Here is a 22431-nt window from a genome sequence, read left to right on the forward strand (position 1 = left end):
GAAGTAAGAAGAGAAAATCTAGATAATGTAAAAAGATATAATTGTACGGAAGATGTTAAACAAATGTTGAAAGGAACACATGAGAAGTGAATAGTAAGAATGGATGTTGCAGAAAATTTTTCCTTGCATACAAAATTTCTACGAAGGAAAAAAATTTTACCCAAAGGAGGGGAATTTTGTGTCTTTGAGGTAGAGGATCATAGATGGCAGCATGCAAAAAGAACGACACATATATTTGATGATGCATAAAGCAGTTTAAAAAGTGGGCCAGAGATGGCAGCACTCAAGAAGCCTTTTGCCATTGTGAAAGGAGAAGGAGCAAAGAGATGATGTGGTGAAATAATGATTGTAGATATTAATACTAATTATAATGAAAGAAATAAATGAACTTAGTACAATAACAGGATATAAATAAGATGGAAAGGGTAATTAATATTCAGTAATAGCATTAGTGATCATTATACAAAAGTAAAGAAGTTGAATTGTAATTACGATTCTGGGTCTATTTCGGTTCCCACTAACTGAGAGTTTCGTGTGGCTTTTGGGTTGTTTTTCCCAGGTGTAGTGCCATTTCACGACAGGCACCCAAGCACTTTTGGTAGTCGCATCTATTGCAGCTCCAAGTTAAGGTTAGCGCCGGCCAGACGGCGATCTTTAACTAACCCCTTTCTCTTTGTCTGGGAGATTGATTTTCTTAATATTTCGTCAATTTGGATAAGATCGACAAAGAAGCCCAAAGAAGAAAAAATACACAATATGTAATAATTACAAGAAGAAGAAGCATTAGTAATTACAAGAAGAAGAATTAGTAATTACAAGAAGAAGAAGAATTAGTAATTACAAGAAGAAGAATAATTAGTAATTACAAGAAGAAGAAGAATTAGTAATTACAAGAAGAAGAAGCCTTAGTAATTACAAGAAGAAGAATAATTAGTAATTACAAGAAGAAGAAGCCTTAGTAATTACAAGAAGAAGCCTTAGTAATTACAAGAAGAAGAAGCCTTAGTAATTACAAGAAGAAGAAGCCTTAGTAATTACAAGAAGAAGAAGCCTTAGTAATTACAAGAAGAAGAAGCCTTAGTAATTACAAGAAGATGAAGCCTTAGTAATTACAAGAAGATGGAGCCTTAGTAATTACAAGAAGATGAAGCCTTAGTAATTACAAGAAGATGAAGCCTTAGTAATTACAAGAAGATGAAGCCTTAGTAATTACAAGAAGATGAAGCCTTAGTAATTACAAGAAGATGAAGCCTTAGTAATTACAAGAAGATGAAGCCTTAGTAGTTATAAGAAGAAGATGCCTTAGTAATTACAAGAAGAGAAGCCTTAAATTACAAGAAGATGACTTAGTAATTACAAGAAGAAGATGACTTAGTAATTACAAGAAGAAGATGACTTAGTAATTACAAGAAGAAGATGACTTAGTAATTACAAGAAGAAGATGACTTAGTAATTACAAGAAGAAGATGACTTAGTAATTACAAGAAGAAGATGACTTAGTAATTACAAGAAGAAGATGACTTAGTAATTATAAGAACAACAAGCCTCAACGATTACAAGAAGAAGAAGCCCAAAGAAAAGGATTGGCTACAATTAATAAGAAATAAAAATAGAAGAGAAATATTGTATGAAAAGATTTCCAAAGTTATCTAATATTTGTACATGATTATTCAAGAATATATTATGAATTGTACCCTCCGTAGTGGGTTAAATCTATTGTTTCTTTCCATATATTCGTAATGTTAGTCACCCTGATCTGTGCCCAGAGGTATTTCATTGTTTCTACCTTGTGCTAAGCTGGCAGATGCTCAAGTGAGAGAACGTGGCAGCTCTCTTGCGAATTTCCTGCAAAGACGACAGTTCGACGCATTGGGTGCTGCGGAAACAGGGGTGCACGAGTGCTTGACCTTTAAATCAGCTGTATGGTATCATTGTGAGATCGGGGCTCTCACGGAAAGTTGGCAGAAGAGCATACAACTGAATGTCCTATACATTGCCGAATAAGTCCGATGTCTTGCCTAATGTCTCCTGTCTCAATGTCCATGTGCAAAAACAAATAAAGTTTTGACTCACCCTGGTATTTGATTGAATAGCAAGAAATCATTCAGTAGCTGTCTATATTTCCATCTGATTTCCCATCCTGCACATATGGTTGCTGAAAGTGATGACTTGATACAGAGATTGCCAAATTACCCAAGCCATGGAGCTACTTCTTACATTTGTTTTCAAAGGTACATTCCAATTATTTTTTTTTCTTCTTCTTCAAAACTGCCTGGTAAGTAGGTAAATGGCAACCTGAGTTCCGCAATGATGTACTTCCCATCTCTTCTGTGATGGCGAGGGGACTGAATCCCTGCAGGAGCCAGCATTCCTCAGAGGAGTGCAAGAGGTGTCAGATAGGGAAGGGAGGACCACAGAGAATAAAAGGTTTCCAAATGGATGCCTACAGAACCGTTGCTGACCAATACCTCAGATTAAGTGAGATCAAGAATGAATGTAGTGGACTTGATGTACTTGAGACCTGCATGTCATGTACAGCTATTTGCAATGTAAATATCTCATCATAAGACTACACTTTATCGGTCTTAATTCCTTTATCTACCTAATTTCGGATCGAAACCCATCTTTCCCTATTATTATTGTATCTCTTTCATTTGTTTGTGTAATGTGCAGGCACCTTTCATTTGTTTGTGTAATGTGCAGGCACAATCAGGCATTGAACTCTGAATAACTTGGTCCCCATCTGCCTTTTTCTGCTTCGACTAAGTTGCTCAAAGGAAGATGATCTACCCTGTACAGACAGGTAACTTGTGATGCATAGTATGACCAGAGCGTATAGAAGGACTAGTGTGCGCACTCCCCGAGTTGCCGTGGTCCACCGCCTAGATGGCAGTGGTGACGTTTGAGACGGTGCAGAAGATGCTCACGTTGCTTACATAACTAACTACATAAGAAACAAAAATGCATGTTACTTACGTTTGGAGAATTTCCGAGATGATTTTGCTGTCTTCAAGGCACTTAATTCCTTTCTTATCTCCTTGGTGCGGAAGAAAAATCAACATTTCAGATAGTGAAATATGAGTTTAGGTAGTGTACACAGCACATGATCTTCACAGCATCCTAATTACGAAGTTTTTACAGCAATTATATTTAAATTGTCCAAACACTCAAAAAATATATCACCCCATAAACTATTAGTGCATGATAATTTTCCTGCAACAACTTCTTCCACCCGTAACAGCACATCATGATCACTTTTCGATGCATAGGTAAGGTATTTACAGCCATCGCCCGAACCATAGTCTTGGATTAGTGTAAGTGAGGCAAGTACATTAGTTGGTTACCCATGCAGAAAAGTTGTACACAGTTTACAATCCGTCACTTATGAAATATACCGCACTATGTATCCTGCCAAATGATACACCAAGTATTCTTTACCAACACTTTGTTAATTTAAGTTCGGTATGTTGTTTTCCCAGTCTGGTATTTGAATGTCATCTTCAACAATGGAAATTTTTTCCCTTATTATATTTTCAGCTTGCTTCTTCACCGAAAGATTTTTATCACCGAAAGATTTTTATTTTCGGTTGCTCTTGCCAGAGTTCGCATTTGATTAACAAAAGACGTCAGAGGAGATTCAGTCCTGTATTCACAGTTTCCGCCCGAAAATAAAGCAAGTTTTGCTGGTACGTAAATTGATTGCAGTATATGTAAGTGCAATCCACAGTGGAGGGATGATCATCACAAGTGAACGACCGCAATATACCAAAATGGCGTTCTAGGGGATCTTGATTAAATTTTCCTGTCAAAACGTACGTGTAATTGTTCTTCCACAAATATTCGGACACTTCTAAAGTACTTTCTAAAGTCACTCTTAAAGATTCTTAGCATTTTTTCTGAAGCGAAGGAATTTTGATTATCTCTAAGGACAACATTCCATTTTATTAAAGTTGTATGTGCTTCTTATCCTTTATATAGTGCTGTGCAGGAGTGAATGAATTTAATGCGTCAACCAGGCAGTTTAGGTCCCTTGTGAAATTTTCCGTTGTTTCACTGCCTTCTAACCCCTCTGCATTAATACTCCGATAAAATTTTATTCCATTACCCACAGATCTGCTAAACAGCTGCAGTGCGAGTCTCACATTCATTCGTTGGAATGAATTAGGATCCAAATGAGCAGAGGTCACTTTGTAGCAAGCTTTCATACCGAAAAATTCAGTAGATGAATCATGTTCATACACTTTTCTGTAAAATGAATAATCAACAATATCACCATTATAGTAAACCTGCACTTTATCATGGAAGTTATTCCTTATGCATTTAAATGTATGTGGTGAGTCTGAAAATGCCCAACGCTTTCTACTAGTCAGCTGGATTGGATATAGAGCACTTAAGATTGTTTCTGTTTTTCGGAAATTCCCAGAGGTGTTCACCCTCCGGAGGGCAGACCTCACCCTCACCCTCCAGAAGACTTGTGAGGGTGAGGGCGGTGGAGGGTGTGGGCAACTGCGATCTCAGAGGGTGAGGGTGGTGGAGCTTCAGAAAGCAAAGGTAGCAAATCGTGATGCAAAGAGTGTCTATACCCCTTGGGGGACTTAATTTTTAAAAGAAGAGAATCCAGTATAAACTCAGAACTGTATCTCATTCGTGTCTTACTTTTCAGTTGGCATTTCTGTAAGATTGTATCAATTACAATTTTTTGATTTTTGCTAAAGACTCTAACTGTTTTTACTGTGTGACTGTTGTCTTTAATTTAGCATCTTTTAACACCTTTGTCAAGCAAATTTATTTTAGCCTGTGCGACCTTTAGTTTATTCTGAATTCTAATTAAATTATGTTTCTGGTACTTAAGTGTTTTCTTTAGCAATGCTATTGTATTGCTAGCATCCGCAGTGTGAAGCAAATCATGCTCTACTGATAAGCTTAATGATACATTGCGACGAGTACTTACTTCATTATTATCTGTCCGCAAGTATTGCCTTTTCATGGGAGATTTTCGCTTCTTAATTGTCTTAGAGAGGTATTTGGGCAGATTAAGAAATATATGAGGAATTGCTTCTGGTTTTAATTTCCACCTTTGTCGTGGAATTTCTACTGTTTCGCCATCCACTATGAACGAATCCACTTTCACTAAAAGATCAGTGGAAAAATGAATATCACACACATAGCAATTATGACTTAGTTTTCTTTATTTTTTCTAGGGATGGCAGTTTTTTTTATTTTTTCTAGGGATGGCACTCTCCCATTTTGAGAAACCATTACTGTCTTTAGGTGGCCTAAAAAAATGTCTACTACCTGAAGAACAGCAGTAATAAATAAGATCTACAGCCGGGTATAAAACACGTAGGCATCTTGTAGTTTTAGCTCGCTGCTGTCTCAAACACAATAATAATGCATTGAACACAACACAAACTAGTCACAATGGATCAATCACAAATCTAACGACACTAAACTGAATAACGTAACAACGTTGTTATTAATAAAAGTACACAATGTTATTCTAGCACAACAAAACACAACACTTTACATAAAGCGCGGCTGCTCTGCAAGCAAAAGACGCTCGTCGCAAGCGAAGATGCTGCCAGTGTTTCGGTGGGGCACCGCTCTATTCACTTGGCTTACGGGAAGAAACCGAAGTGCGCAGAATTTCTCTTCTATACGCTCTGGTATGACAATCCCTGACTTAATAGATTAAGATAGATGCCAAAATAACAAATAGGCATGCTTTGCAATGTGCATTTACTACTTTCAATCACCAGTAGTCACCTTGTGATCTTAATTATATTTCAGGGAGAACATAGTGAAAAACCGTCATGGTGTGTCAATTGATGTATCTGTTGATCCTTCTATCAATCAAGGCATTGTTCAGCTTATTGATACTAAGGGATTAACAAAAGCATTCATAGCTCCAAATCAGATGATGAAGTTCGAGCTGTGTGTCAAGAATGATGGCAAAGAGACTGTTGAACTTTTTGTGGTGGATATGCTTATGTTTCATGCACAAATGGTCATCACAGATCGTAGTGGTGTGCACAAAGATGGCAATGGAGTTCAAATCCGCAAAGGTGTGTATGAGGTTAAAATTTAGTAATTATATTTATTAATTTTTTACTAAGTACAGTTAGAAACGTTAGACTATAAATGAAGTGAGACCATGATTTTGCATTATCAGATTTTAAGATATTTTACTTTTTGTTAGTTAAGGAGATGTCAAAGTTTGTTTTAAGTGCACCTTGTACACAGATAGGTAACTGGGACTGGATCTACATTTTAAAGCTTTTTGTCTTCTGGCAGAAGTTGAAGTTTATGCTACTTGGATGATCGGTTCTGTGTGCTCCTGGTTTTATACATGCAAGCCTTTTTATCAATGTTCTTAGAGGCTTGATTAACCACTAATCAGTGGTCAGAAGTAGTGAGCTACTTGTAGCGTCGCTACTGTAGCTAGCTACAAAATTTGTAGCTGTAGCTGTAGCGATGCTACATTTTGAAAATTGAAGTTGTAGCGGTAGCGAAGCTACAAAATTCCTGTAGTTGTAGCGAAAATTTCGCTACAGCTACATTTTTTCTCAGCATTTTGAGGTGAATTTAATGTGGCAACAGCGTCAGAAAAATCGACAATAACCCTTAATTTTGCAGACACAGATTATCTAGATTGTAGATTATAGATATCTGCGTAATTTATTTAATTAGTATCTGAATAATTTAGATATCCAGATAACTAACTGACATATATGAATATATTCCATCTAACAGCTGCGTTTTTTTTATCTGCATCGCTATTTTGGAGAAAAACATGCCTCGTTTGCTGCACCGCTGGAAAAAGTGCCTCGTTTGCTTCACCCCCGGAACAAATCCTGTGGATATCCATGGTGTAAGATACATCAAAATGTCATTAATTGCTGTGTAAAATATAACTTGCAGTGCAAAAACGAGCGATGGATTTTCCACTGCACTGACAAAGGAATAGTGCCAGCAATAAATGGCTCAGTACGTTAACAGCATTGATCATCGTCAGTATACAGAATCTCACCAGCAAGAAATTATTGTTACAAGAATGATATACAGTTTCTGGAATTACAATTATTTTCCCGATAATTTTTGTTCACCAATTTTAAAATTACAATACGTTTAGAACACTCAGGTTTACACGACAGTTTCCTAAATATATTTTATCATATTGCAAAAAGTATGCAGAAACGTCAATTTTCTTTAGTTAATATACATTGTTTTCAAATTTATGTATTTTTCCTACTTTCCTGTAACTTTTGCTAATCGTAACATTCTCATCATCATCATCATCATCATCCTTTGCCGTTTCCTGCCACTGGCTGGGTCGGCATAGAAGTCAAGCCTCTTCATTTTTTCCTGGTCTTCCACCACTTCTCTCTTTCTACTGTGTTCCAATCTTGTCCTCTTCTCCTAACACTGTCCTCTATCAGCTCTTTCCACACACATCTTGGTCTCACCCTTGGCCTTATTCCCACTCCTTGTGCATTGTAAGCTCTTACTGGTAGTCTTTCTGCATCCATCCTCTTCATGTGTCCGAACCATCTCATCTGTGCGTGATCTAGTCTGTCCTGAAGCTTCACCACACCCACTGCCTGTCGGATCTCCTCATTCCTTATTCTATCCCTTCCTCAAAAGACTCCTTAAAAATTTCATCTCCACTGCCCGCATCTTCTTTTTGTTTCTCTATGACATTGTCCAAGTCTCTGATCCAGTAATTACTGGCACATAGTATGTGTTATATATTACCTTCTTGCATTTCATAGGTACACCCCTGTTCCATATTAATCTTCGAACGCTTTAATATAGTCCACTATCCATTTGTCCTCTTCTGTTTACCTCCTCATCGATTCTTCAACTTCTCTCAATCATGACAATGAGTATGAATGGATTATTTAATTATTCTCTTATCTAGTCTCTTTTTGCCACTTTCCGCTAATTGTAAGTACGAGGAAGAATGTTGAATGATGAGCAGTGTGGGGAATGGAGGAGCAGGACGATCCCATCCTCCCAACTTGGCGTGTTTCCTAGTTTTTGTTTTGAGTCCATTTTATGCATAGATAAGTTGATCGAGACTGGATCCGAACCACTATGTGCCTCCGCTGGATATCGAACCTGGGGCCCTATTATAATCAAAGGGCTCCAGGTGCTTTTCATTCAAAATGCTGCCTTCCTATCTGTCTACAAAAAATGAAATATTTATTCTGAAGAAAAATATGTTGATGTGAATATGAATACGTAATCCTACCAAATTTTATTTGTGTATAGTTGTAATCATTAATTTGGATAACACCCTAATTGCAATATTCATATATCAAATTTGAATTGATATGCCACTTGCATAGGTATGGTATTCTCAAAAACTATAGTAAAAATAAGTAACTGAAGTGACAATGCTTTCAAAATTATTGAATGATGGGAATCATATTAATAAATAACAGAATTTATTTACCAGTAGTAGGAGATTTTAAATACCCATCCATATGGTTGTTTTTAATTTTTTTTATGCAGAAGTAGCGCAAAAGTAGCGAGTAGCACACGTGAGTAGCGTAGCGAGCTATTTTTTGGTAAATGTAGTTGTAGCTGTAGCGAAGCTACATTTTGGAAGAGTAGCTGTAGCTGTAGCGAAGCTACTTTTAAAATGTAGCGTTCTGATCACTGCCACTAATGTATATTTCAAAGGAATATAATCTGATTTTTATTTTGACTTTGATTCTTCTGCTGATGTTTTGTTCAGTCTCACAAAACTGTTTGTCTAACACTTCGAATAAGTCTTCTCAAAAGTTGGCATAACCACTTTATAATATGAGTGCTTTTTGCTAACATTTCATTGTGGTGTACTGTGACTAGCCGTATAATGTGCTTGAAGACTTGCTGGGAAGTTGGAACAAAAAATTGATAGAAGGAACAAACTCACTCTCAAAGTAAAATTTGTTGTATTATTGTATTATTTTATAAATTTATTGTATTGTTTTTTGAATTGTTATCATTTATTTACGAAGGCAGCCATTAGATAAGAAACAGGTTGACAGCCAGGTTGTGTGTCTAATTTATAAGTAACTAGGTTGTTGTAAGTTCTAACTTATATTTTATTTTGTACAGTTTTCAATGCCTTTCTTTTAAAGGAGACACCTATGTTGTGAAGGTCCAATTTTCTAGTGAAGCACCTTCTGTGTATATTATACCTGTGGCTTTTGTCTTTGTATGGCCAGGCAAAGAGAAGCCTTTTACCATTGCACGTGATTTTGTAAGTAACATTTTGATACTACTATAGTAAGAATGAAGTATTTAGTAAGTTTAGTACCTCAATATTTATTAACTTTAGGACTGAACTGGTAACTTCACAGAACACAAAGATATAGAAGATATTTTGTGTCCCCAAAAGAAAAGAAAATAGCACTCAGATTCATTGTGCTACAGTATGGAAACCAATGTGATGAACAACAAATTCTGAAAAAAATAGTTTATGAAATTACTGTTCAAGCTTTGCATAGGAGTTATTACAGCCGGGCCGCGATAAGAAGCGGTGTGCAATCAGAATGCAGAATGTGACCAAATTCTGTCTCCTCGTTGGCTGCCATGTGGCTGGGGGTTTTCTGCATTGCCACATTCGCACAAATAGGCGGACAGGCTAATCAGCTGTTAGCAAGCTCGGGTAAAAATAAAACATCACACAAAATTAAACATGTACATGTCAGTATACTAATATATGTTATTTTCGTCGTAAAGTGATAGATAAATTAACAAATCTAGAAGTTTGAATCTGAAGTTTCTTGTAGGTTAAAGAAACTTCCCATGTGAATTTTACTTTCTGGCAAGCATGAAATATTTTCTCTTCCTGCTCTACACAGTAACCGAAAACCTTCACTGAAAGAACCTCTGTTGTGTTTTTATTATGGTACATTGGAAGCATCAGCTACCGGCATCTTTTTACTTGTGTTGTATCGTATCACAATTACCTAATTAGAAAAGAAAATGCATCCTGTGTTGTGAACAACTGTGGCAAATCGTTCTCCTTTGATTTCATGCCGCCTCTCTTTACCTTCTTTGTCACACCGTGGCGTTCGTCTTTTTCACAACTCTATACTGACCTCAGCTTTGCCCGCCTATTGTTTTTGTGTATGAAACTCACCCTTTGTTTTGTAATAACATGGAATTTATACTTCTGTGACATTGTTGAAGCTTCAGAACGTATGTATTTCTTGAAAATTAGGACAAATTACGTATAAACCAATTACGTACCTTGGTTTCGTTAACACGTTTTTAACCCTGTGTACCAATTACTTTCTTTCTTCTTTCCGACACTGCAGTACAATTTCTCCAAACAACTCTTACAAACATACACACGAACGCCCACTCACGCACAAAAGTATTCAATACAGAAACCGGACTGAACGAAATTCGTACCAAAACTAATAAAAGTACCAATATGAAATTTACTGTTAACTGAAATTTTACCAATCAGATCTAAAATTACAAATGTTTCATTTTAAACATTCACCACCTCATAAGTGTATTAGGGTTTCCATTGACCTAGAAATCCTGGAAGACCAGGAAGAGTCTGGGAATATTAAATGTGGTTCTGTTACTCAAAGAAGTGAATATGTATTTTTCACATGCTTGTAAACACTGATTTGAAGCTTGTGTCATAAGGTAAACTAAATAAATTCCTAAATATATTATATTTCTTGTAAGTGGATCATCCATTGCTTTCTTATTTCCACTGTAATAATAGTTAAAGCAGGCTAAAACATACAGGATGGTCATGGGAAAGTTTGTGAATTTGCTTTGCCCAAATGAGTGGGAATCATTTGTATGTACCCAGGTGACATCAATTAGCTTTTCCCTCAGCAAATTAAACCTCAAATTGACACATTTACTTAATAAAACAAGGGTGCATTAATTATGTTTTTATATTTATAAAACTAAGAACTAAATGGCACACTTTTGCACTAAATTACAGACTATTTATGGGAATTCTTGATTATATTATAGCTGTGCACAGTTTTACTTTAAAATATTTGTAGATACACAATAGGGATAGACAGAATGACAAAACATTTGGCCGTTACCACAAAAAAGTCTGTGACATAATTTTAGCCTGGAAATGTCAGTTAGCCTAAAGTGACAAGAGAAGGAATTTAAAATAAACAAAATCAAATAAATTTTGGCATGGAATTCATGAAAATTGTACAATTTGAATAAATCCCACAGTATTTCAGCTCCATCATCATTTTGTGTAGTCCATAATGATTCACTTCCAGAAAAGTAGATAATTTCATTGATTCAATTTGAACATACATTTTTCCAATTCTGCCCTTGTCCTACATTATTATTAAATGATGCTATTTTGTCTTTAAAAGTGTAGTCAATATGCACACAGTTGGTCGTGATTAATAGATCTGCACTTTCTGTTCCAGTGGATTGAAGTGCAGAGAACAGATGAACATGAGGAAGCCAAGAAGCCAGAAGAAATTAAAGAGAGCCCTTTCCAGGGAGAATTGTGGATAAAGTGTAATCGCACTGTACCATGTACGATTGTACCAGGGTATGCAATTATGTTCCTTTTCATTTCTATTTATGGCAATATTTCATTAGTAGTACAAGGTCAGACTAATTCTTACTGAATTCTGGATAATCAAGCTTAATCTCTATACTCACTGATTTTAATATATTATGTAGTTACCATTTTTTTTTTGTTTGTTTTGTTCGCATGGTTATCCCATATCCATTTCAGCAACTTATTGGAATCTAATGAAGTAAACTGTTTCTGTCATGAACATTTGAGCCTTGAAGAAAACTGTGTGTTTCACCAGTTAAAATAACTATATTCTGCTTGTCTGATAGTTGATAAATTAAAGCTGCACCTAGCAAATGAATAGACATTAGGGATGGGTCAATATTAAATTTTAGCCGATACCCGATATTATACAGATTGATATAAGTTTCCAAATTGTCCTTGAGGAACCTGAATGGATCATTGATCTTTATAAATACATGTTTCGGCGTGACTGCAGTGCAAAAGAAGTTGTATATTTAGACATTTACTTTTTTTTAAAAAGTAGGGCATGGAGATTATCCATAAAAATTATAACAAAATGGCAGAATTTTTTGCGCCGAATTATAAGATATTTATTAGAGCTGAACCGATACTGATACCGATGCCAATACTCTTACCGATTCCCACCAATATCGATACTTGAAAATTGCAGTAATTAAGATTTGTTCAAAATATTAATCAATAATAGTGTGTAAATAGCCTTTTCCAATTATATGCATCAATTTACCAATGAATTTTGTTTTAGAATATTGAAATAGATATTATGTAATCACAAAATCCAGTTTTTCGTGCAAAATTGTTGCAAAATAAGAATAGTTTGAATATTGCATAATTTCCAGGATAATTAGTCTGCAAAACTGTCGTGCATCATATTTGTGGACCCTTTGAAAGGCTAATATGCCGGAAAAGTATCAGCTGGTACATGAATTCCAACCGATACAGATATATTGGTATTGGCGCAGCCCTAATATTTATAGATATATCTGGATCTGTAAAGTAATTTTACCAATTCATTGATATGCCTATATGGGCAAGTATCGATTAATCTGTCCCATCCCTAATAGACATACAATGTGCAAAATAATACTGTTGTTCTTATTTTGAAAGTGTTTTTTTCATTTTTCATTCTTATGGCAGTTTCATTTTTAGAGACATGCACATTACTGTCATGACCAGCCATGTATCACTGTGTATATCTTCTTAGCTTTAACTTGAAAATGAAGTGGTAAACTGTTACAAGATTTCAGCAGGAAGAATAAAAGCTACTTTCAAAATAACATTGATTGTATTATTTTCTAATATGTAACAGTGGTTATGTAAGCCTTTATGAAATATATTGACATATGATGTGGAAAGTTAAGAATTAAAATTAGTGCTAGATTGATACTTATGTACCAGTTGGTATCATTAGTGTCAGTATCTAATAGTTTTGAATGTAATTATTGATAATGGCCAATATGTGTTCCTGTCACATGCTGTGTAACAGTACAAAATACTAATGCACACATGTGCATCAACATTGCACATGCAAAGGTGGCAGTTATTTTATTTTATCCTTTGATTATTTAATCCACGTGTATCGTTTTGTTGGTAAGATTACTGAAAATATTACAATTCTGCCATTCTTTTATTCATTTTATTTTTATTATATTACCTGGTTTTACGTGCCAACTTGAACCATAATCATACATTGAAAAATCAGCCCTACAGAAGGTGAATGAGCCATTCAGATTTTTCCTGTAATATTTACAATGTTCTATTGAATCAGTAGAATATCATTATCATATTGTTTGTACATGGTAGGATAATGATATTCTTCAAAAACATGTTTGCGTATACACAAACAAAACGTTTCATAGTTGCTAACACTGTGCCTTATTAACACATGACTGGTTAAATGTGTGAACTTCTTATTTTTTATTTCTTTTAATGTATACCTTGTCATGCTATTAGAATGAGCAATATGCATTTTTGGAGGAAATTTAAGAGGCCCACTCATTTTTTTTTTTTCTGCAGAAAGCGTCTCAGGCCCCTTGAAGAATATAAACCACCTAGGATTATGAGGAAGCTGGTACAGAATCGCCTGAATCCACCTAAAAATATGTCTACAGATTTGTTGGATATGCATAGGCAAATTATGTATGTACTTATTATTACATTTTATGACATGTTTTGTGCAGGCTTGCAAAGTCATTGCCTCATGTAGTTTCCTGTTTGAATTTGCCAATGTTTTTGCCAGTGTGATGTTAGAACTGAGAGTCAATAAAAAATAAAAATTCTATTTTATCTTCAGAGTTGTCAGTTTTCATGTCAGGTCAAAGTGTTAAGAGACAGAACAAACAACTAAGTGAATATTTGCTGTTTAGTGTTTACCTTCACTGCTTGTACCTTTTTTGTAGAACACTCTTTGATGGTGAACTTGAAATTGATAACTACAAGAAATGGTTCCACACCCTTCTTCACATTGAGGAATGGGATGAAGTTATCAAGATGGACAGCTACAATATGACAAGCGTGTATTTCAAGAAAGTGGAAGATAGTCCAATGTTTAAGTTGGAGGTAAGGGGATGTGCATCAGATTACATGCTCTCTGTGCTTCATTTATGATAACTTGTTATTCAATGATATGAACGCAAGTTCATTGTATAGTGTTTAGGCAGAGTTAAGAGAAGTCAGTCATTATTAGGTCAATATATGTGTAATTACAGCTAAAACGTGCTTCTTTAAAACACAACTTGCACCTTGCAATTTAATATGTATATTAGCAGCATGTTTCAAAATCATCTTCACATAATATTTTATTATGCAATATTGACTATCAGACATTTTGTCATGAGTAAAAGAGAGTTGAGCTGCCTCTGGGTTAGATTGGGATGTGTCATTGACTCACTAACTTCCTAACTAAGGGATCTAGGTTCAACTCCTGGCCTTGACATGAATGTACCTTTGTACATGTCTTCATGAGTTTCACGCAATCCCCATTTTCTCCTCACTGGCCTGATTAGCCAAAACTGATAGAAATGTATCGGAAAATAAGGAAAAAGTTGAACCACAAGACTTGACCATCTTTCTTCTGTACAGTGGAACCTTGATTTTAAGTTTTTCAGGAAACCAACGTAAAAAAAAAAAAAAAAAGCAATTTGCTGTTGGAACCATCAAGATTGAATGTGTAATGCAGGAAAATGTAAAATCGAGAAACATAAAGTCTGTGTTCCACTGTACTTACCTGAAGATGGCCATGATTATATCGTCGTATGAGAACCACAGGAACGTAATTCCAAAAATGCGATTTCGGTTTTGTTTTAAATAAATTCCTCTGAAGATCTCTATTTGGAGTCAATTCGATATATTTTCATTTCTAATTCTTAGCTGTAAGGTGGAGTAAGAAATATTCCCAAGAATATTATTTCCTCTGTCATGTAAGTTTGATAAATTGGAGTTAACGTCCCTCTGGTTCTCACATGACAATATATGAAATATATTCAGTGAAACGTTAGTTTTATTTCTCCAGGGACCAAGCTAAAATAAAAACAACTTAAAATGCAGGAAAATGTAAAATCGAGGAAAGTTTTACAACATTTTGCTATGTTGGGACCATCAAGATTGAATGTATAATGTGGGAAAATGGGAAATCCAGGAACGTAAAATCAAGGTTCAACTGTGCGAGAGGTGAACACTGTAAATGTTTATACAAGGGTTATTTTTTAAATAAGGTCAGTTTTTCAATAAAAACGAAGGAATTTAATGTTTTTCAAAAAAAACATTTATTTTCTGAATATACATACACTTCTCTATTTTTCTACATAATTTCCTTGCCGGTTTAAACATTACTACGAGGTTTTGGATATCCTCCTCATAGAACTCTGCCGCCTGTGATGATAGCCAGTTACATACGGATGTTTTCACTTCTTCATCAGTGTCTCAACGCTTGCCGCCTAGGAAGGTCTTCAGATGGAAAGAGGTGGTACTCACTAGGTGCAAGGTCTGGACTGTATGGTGGATGGTCATCACACAATCGCCGATCAAAATGAAAGCACAACAGACTCGTTCAAAGTGCAAGATCATGGCAACTGTGTTTTGGGACAGGCAGGGTGATTGTTAGTGGACTTTTTGCTGCAAGGGACAACAATTAACTCTGCTTCCTACTGTGAGACCCTAAGAAAACTTCTTCGAGCAATACAGAACAAAGGGCGTGAAATGCTGTCGCCGGTGTCATACTGATTCATGACAGTGCAAACCCACATGCTGCGGCTCAAACTCAAGATCTGATCGAATATTTTGGCTGGATGGTATTCGATCATCCGCCATACAGTCCAGACCTTGTGCCTAGCAACTACCACCTCTTCTGCGATCTGAAGACCTTCCTGGGCGGCAAGTGATGAAGAAGTGAACGACCGTGAGTAACTGGCTATCATCATAGGCGGCAGAGTTGTATGAGGAGGGTATCCAAAAACTCGTAGTTAGTTACGATAAATGTTTAAACCGGCAAGGAAATTATGTAGAAAAATAGATAAGTGTATGTAAATTCAGAAAATAAATGTTTTTTTGAAAAACATTTACTTCCTTCATTTTTATTGCAAAACGGACCTTACTTAAAAAATAACCCTCGTATATTATTTTTTTTGTAAAAACTTGTTTGACATTGTTTTACAGCATAGAAAATACAGGGTGTATCAGAAGTCCCTTGCCACCCCTTGGAATTTGATATGGGTGATACATAATAGGCCTAGGGGAACACCTTTTGGAGTATGTCACGCGGACGGCTGCCATCTTGAATTCAACTTTTTTATTTTTTATTTAAATGATAGGTGGGTCATGTGATAAATGACAATAGGCTAGAATTTCGTCAGGATGTCAAATCTGAAATCATATTTCATGTAACTTTGTTTGTGAAAAGTTATTGGCAACTGAAAGTGATGTTTACCTCTTACAGAATGTGCTCCACATGTTGTCCGTGTTGGGCAATGCACGTGTGCAGACAATTCTCCCAATGTCTGTGTACACCGAGCAAGGTATCTGGTAAAATTTGCTCAAAGACAGCCATGATACGTTGTTTCAGATGAGGAAGATCACAAATTTTCACACCATACACCATAGCTTTAACGTGTCCCCATAGGTAGAAGTTCATTGGCATTAGGTCTGGTGATCGTGCAAGCCATTCAACGGGCCCACGTCGACCAATCCATGCCCCAGGAAATTGTTCATCCAGGTACTGACACACCTGGATGCCATAATGAAGAAAAAACCTGCGAAATGTACCACCTTCCGACATCAGAACTGGCAGTATCTGTTCCTGTAGCATACCCAGGTATCGTTCCGCATTTAAATTTCCTTGAATGAAAAAAGGAAAAGGATCGTCCTCGGAGAGGTGTTGCTGCATTTGCATCTTACACAGATGCCACTTGTGCCTCTGTAGCACCCTGTACACTGAACTGTGATTCATAGCACATTTCATTGCTATACGACGTATGCTTCGTTGCAGTAACATCGAGAAGGAGGCCAACACTGCCGTAGCTTGTGCTTCATCTGTGACTGTCCACAGTCGTCCACTACGCAGTCTGTCCAAGACCATGCCAGTCTCCTCGAATATGGTTAATAACTCTGCCACTGCAACATGTGACACAGGGTGACATTCTGGATGACTCAGGTTGGAATCGGCAGCCACTGCACAGGCACTTCTCCCATCCCACAGTTTGACGATCTGGATGCGTTCCTCAGTTGTTAACGGCATGGTTCAGCACTCGCAACAAGCAGGTAAACATCACTTTCAGTTGCCAATAACTTTTCACAAATGAAGTTACATGAAATCTGATTTCAGATTTGACATCCTGATGAAATTCTAGCCTATGGTCATTTATCACATGACCCACCTATCATTTAAATAAAAAATAAAAAAGTTGAATTCAAGAGGCAGCCGTCCGCGTGACATACTCCAAAAGGTGTTCCCCTAGGCCTATTATGTATCGCCCATATCAAATTCCATGAAAATACATCACTGTGGATTTTACAATGGATGGTAAGGGACTTCTGATACACCCTGTACAAATCAAATCATGCTATGGAACTTCATACAGATAGTAATTTCTTTGCAGGTGCCTGGGTTGTCAGAGAAGAGACCCTCCATCTTGAAAGGTGATTTCATATATGCCAGAGTTCGACTTGGGGAGAAACCCACAGATGTTGAACCTGTGCAGTATGAAGGCATTGTACATGATGTGAGAGATGAATTTATTCATGTTGGATTTTCTGAGGAGTAAGTACACTAAATATTCTGAAGAATGTTGTTTTAATTATAATTCTGGAACCTTTTTAAACAGGGGTGTCTCGTAAGTAATAGCACAAACTGACACAGGTGAAAGTACACGATAATAGAAGCAAAAAAGTCTCAGTAAACATGGGTCTGCAAATGAGCCATTTTCGAGATAATCGCGAATGTGTGGTTACAAGCCGCCACTGACTTCATTGTTTGTAAACGTCGTCCTAGTTGGTAAAATGCTAATAATACAGTAAGAAAAATAAATCCCACAGTACGATTAGACTGTGTGCTGATTGTATCCATCCTGTTTGATTACAACGCCACCTCTCGGAAATGTTCTCTTTTGTAAACAAAGAGCAAACCTCGGAACATGCAAGGAGTAAAGCACTCTGTGTTTACAAAATGCAATCAGTGACAGCTTGTATCCAGATTTTACCAACTAGGACGACATTTACAAAAAATGAAGTCAGTGACGGCTTGTAATGACACATTCACAATTATCTCAAACGGCTCTTTTGCAGATCCATGTTTACTTGCTTTTATTATCGTGTACTTTCACCTGTGTCAGTTTTCACTGTTACTTTTGAGACACCCTGTATAATTAGCATTCATACAAACAGGCATGTGTGTATGAAAGGAAATTTATTTGATTTTGAGTTATACTAAATAAATGTGATAGTGACAATAAATAGGACCTCAATTTTGTTGTAAGCCCTATGGATGCAAATACATTTTGAAAACATGTCACTCTGTAGATAAAAAAGCCCACAAAAAACATTTTGGGGGAAAAATGTGAAAATTCTTGGAAATTTTGGAAATTGGACTGTTGTTAATTAGTGGTAATAGTGAGCCTATTGGTTCCAATATCTTTTTACAGTATTTCATTCCTTTTTTTCAAAATGTGAGGCTGGTAGTCACGTCATCGAAGAATGGTCTTTTGTCATGATTACCAAATTTCAAGCAATTTGCATCCATATGTCTTATGCCAGAAAGCTTTTTCTGAAAAAATTAACTTTTATAAAAAAAATCTTTAAAAAACACTAAATATGACTGTAGTTTTGCTACTCTAGTATGTCGCAAACTTTGTTACTAAACAAAAGAAAACCTAAAATATCGTAATTTGTTTTGAAGATGCAGCATGTGTTATACCGACTGACTGAATGAATGAGTTTGTGTTGTAAGTCCACTTTATACCCAGTAAGGCTGATCAGGACTTTACCTACAGTTTAAAGTGGGATCCGAACTGCTATGTGCTTCCACCGGATCTCAAACCTGGGAGACATGTTAAATACCATCAGGAGGTGCTGTTCCACGTTAAGGACCAGTGTTCATCAAAGGAGTATTTACACACTGGTGCACGTTATGGACTGGTAGTCTTCAAGCTTCAAGAGGTTAAAAACTTATTTTTCATTGGCATTCAAACAATTTTTCTGTGCATATCATTGCAGTAAAAAATCGCAAATAAAACAGCAGTTTGTAGATGGTTCTGGACACTGGCAAGAAAAAATTAAATGTTACTGTTTTGTTTTAATGCAAGTGCACATATTCATTTTTCAGTGTACCAGGTGTGTCTGTTAATAATTCTTAATTGATCCGAAAGAAAACAACTGTATCTGGGGAGAAAGGTAACAAATGCTTTATTCAAAGTATGCGCCATCGCTAGCTATACATTTTGCCCATCTGTCCGTCAAATTGTGGATGCCCTACCAGAAAAATCGTTCACATTTTGAGGTGATCCAGTCAGCAAGCCATTGTTCGACATCTTCGTAATTCTTGAAGTGTTGCTGGGAAAGTTAGCGAGACATCGATAAAAACAAGTTGTAGTCCGAAGGGGCTAAGTCTGTTGCGTATGGTGGGTGGGGCAAGAATTTCCAGCCAAGTGCAGAAATGGTGTGTGTGATGCCTTTCGCTGTATGTGATGAGGGCATGAAGAAGATCAGATATGGTTTGGCGATCCAACATTAACTTCTCTGCCAGTTGTTGTTGCGTTTGCGTATCATCTTCGTCCAACAGTGCTTGCAATTCGGCATCTTGGAATTTTTTCGGCTGGCCCGGGCGATCTTTGTCTTTCAAGTCAAAATCACCACTTTTGAATTGTCGAAACCAACGCACACATGCGTCTTGCTTTAGGACATTGTCACCGTACGTTTCCACAAGGATACGATGGCTTTCACTCGTGTTTTTCTTTTGATTGAACAAGAAAAGCAGAACTTGCCACACATGCTCCTTATTTGGTTTGAAGGTCGACATGTTTATGACACAAATCCAATATAACGATCACTCCCACTTGGTTGCACATCTACGGCATTTTGACAGGTACTGTCCTGGCAACACACTGACGTAACAGACTGTGCACCAACCCTTCCTTCCAGCGCCATCCAGCGACGAAATTAAGAATTATTAACCGGCACACCTGGTAGAAGATGTGACTGACTCATTGTATTGACAAAAGTGTTAATTCAAGTGTTGCAGTTGAACATTTTTGCCTGAGTGCTTGGATGTGATATTCAGAGGATATTTGTTCTTGTTGCTTTCTGCATAGAAATAAGTACCATGTGCCAGGGGCTTTAAAGCAGGGGCTTCATAGCTCATTCCTGCATCAGTGTCAAGTATGATATCACTTCTTATTTTCCAGGTTCACTGAGCTCTATGATCCAGATCTGCCTTTCGATGTTCGTTTTACAACCTCAAGGTATCCAATTGTGACCATGCACAGAGCTGTTGACAATTTGGTGTACAGAGATATGCTTTACATTGCGTTTCCTGAATGCTTTCCAGAATGTGGTACATATCCTGACCTTTTAAGTAATGAAGCAAAGGAAAGTCTCAGGTAAGTAGAAAATGATATTTATTGGCAAATAAACACTGTTGGGGATTGTATGATTGGACTATAATTGTATGTGCTTACCTCCTTGGCTGAGTAGTTAGCAAGGTGTACTGCAATGCCAGGATTCCCAAGTTCAGTCCCATCCTGGTCATAGGTTTTCTTTGTGAGTGTCCCTTCGTCAGTTTCATCATTGGTGTAGAACCATCAATGGAATTTTAAGGTGTAGAACCATCAATGGAATTTTAAACCAAATCTGCTTATACCTCGCTGAGTAACTAAATAAGCAAGTGCGTTATAAAAGAAAGTAATGAAGTCCTTTGCAACAGACCAAGGATAGATCCACCTATGTAAAGGAAATTACAAACTGACAACAAAAGAACATCAGCATATACATACAAGTGACATCTATTGAACCAGCCTGAAACAATGTAACACAACTATGGGCAAAAAGTGGTTATATACTTGGACTGTTATAAAATGTATTTAATGTCGATGAACAGCCTTCAGTGAATGGTGACAGTGAGCACCAAAATTTGTGCAAGAAAATAATTCAACTGTCTTTGTGTACTTTTTACATAGGTTTGATGATAAGAGAGTTCGAAGCAATCCAGAACAGAAAACAGCAGTGGTGAACATTCTTTTAGGAACCTCTCGTCCAGCTCCATACTTGATATTTGGTCCTCCTGGTACAGGAAAAACCATTACAGTTGTTGAAGCTATATTACAGGTGAGGTTTGAAATGTTAACTGTTGGGCATATTTTTTATCAATCTCAACAAGGCTCTGCATTTGAACCCATGACCAGTATAATCTGCTGTGGGAATCCTGTGTTTATCCATATCAATATATAATAGTTTAATTAAACTATCTTCCATCCATCTTATTGTTTTATAAGCGGTATGCTGAGTGCCCCTTTATAGCCTCAGTTTTTAGCCTAAGTGTGGAGATTTTATTCTTGGAGAAATTATAGTTTCAGTTGTTGGTAAGGAGTGGAAGTTTTAGAAATTCAGTGAGAAAGTTTTTGAAAGAAATTTTATTTCATTCTTAGGGTCCTGTCCTCAGTATTTAATTGTGCGACAGGTACAAATAGCGTATGTGCTGGCATGCTGGTAATTTAAAAGCAATGAAGAAATCACTTTTTTATCAATCAGAATTGAAATAAATATGTATCAGCTGAAGTGTGGATCTTATTAATACATGCAATGTTTATTTATATAATTAATATTGGTAGTTATTATTGTACTTAATATCTTTTTCCATATAGGTGAAGAAGGTGTTTGCAGAATCCTACATCATAGTGTGTTCATCATCGAATGCTGCTTGTGACCTTCTCACTCGGCTGTTGGGTCCTAAGATGGACAAGGAGAAGCAGAGGGAGCTTTTGAGATTGCATTCATCTACGCGTGATTGGTAAGTAATGGATCTCAGTGATCATGTTGAAATGGAGGAGTGCTATTAAAATGGCATAATTATCATATTGTTACTGTTGTGTAATAAAATGATGCTATATTTACTTGGTGAATATTTGTATTTCTTGTATTACTTATGTAATGAACTGTAGATGAAGAACATTTTGTAATTATACAAGGTGTCATTTTAATGGTGCCCACGGACCACGGAAATGTACAGAGGACAAACAACTTTTCTTAGTAACATTTTCCTCGGTGCGTAATTTTGGCGCTACAGTCACCCAAAAAAAGCCCATTTTGATGCCTGAATGCTGGCAACCACACACAACATTTGATTGCATTTGTGACATATCCAGTCGTGAAGCGATGCGTTC

At 36.5% G+C, this 22431-nt stretch overlaps 1 protein-coding gene across 2 annotated transcripts in view; it reads left to right on the forward strand.

Moving 5' to 3' along the window:
* Positions 1 to 22431, forward strand: part of LOC146000163 (putative helicase mov-10-B.1) — a 111142-nt gene that overhangs the window by 32403 nt on the left and 56308 nt on the right. For both annotated transcript variants that reach the window (XM_083137505.1, XM_083137511.1), the window contains exons 4-12: positions 5791 to 6065; positions 9132 to 9253; positions 11427 to 11554; positions 13583 to 13705; positions 13966 to 14125; positions 17659 to 17819; positions 20458 to 20652; positions 21229 to 21376; positions 21913 to 22058. In XM_083137505.1, coding sequence (XP_082993631.1) covers positions 5791 to 6065; positions 9132 to 9253; positions 11427 to 11554; positions 13583 to 13705; positions 13966 to 14125; positions 17659 to 17819; positions 20458 to 20652; positions 21229 to 21376; positions 21913 to 22058 — 1458 coding nt within the window. The remainder of the gene's footprint in view (positions 1 to 5790; positions 6066 to 9131; positions 9254 to 11426; positions 11555 to 13582; positions 13706 to 13965; positions 14126 to 17658; positions 17820 to 20457; positions 20653 to 21228; positions 21377 to 21912; positions 22059 to 22431) is intronic.

This window comes from Lepisma saccharinum, chromosome 1 (genome assembly GCF_977018435.1).
Source record: "Lepisma saccharinum chromosome 1, izLepSacc3.1, whole genome shotgun sequence".
Taxonomy (NCBI): Eukaryota; Metazoa; Arthropoda; class Insecta; order Zygentoma; family Lepismatidae; genus Lepisma; species Lepisma saccharinum.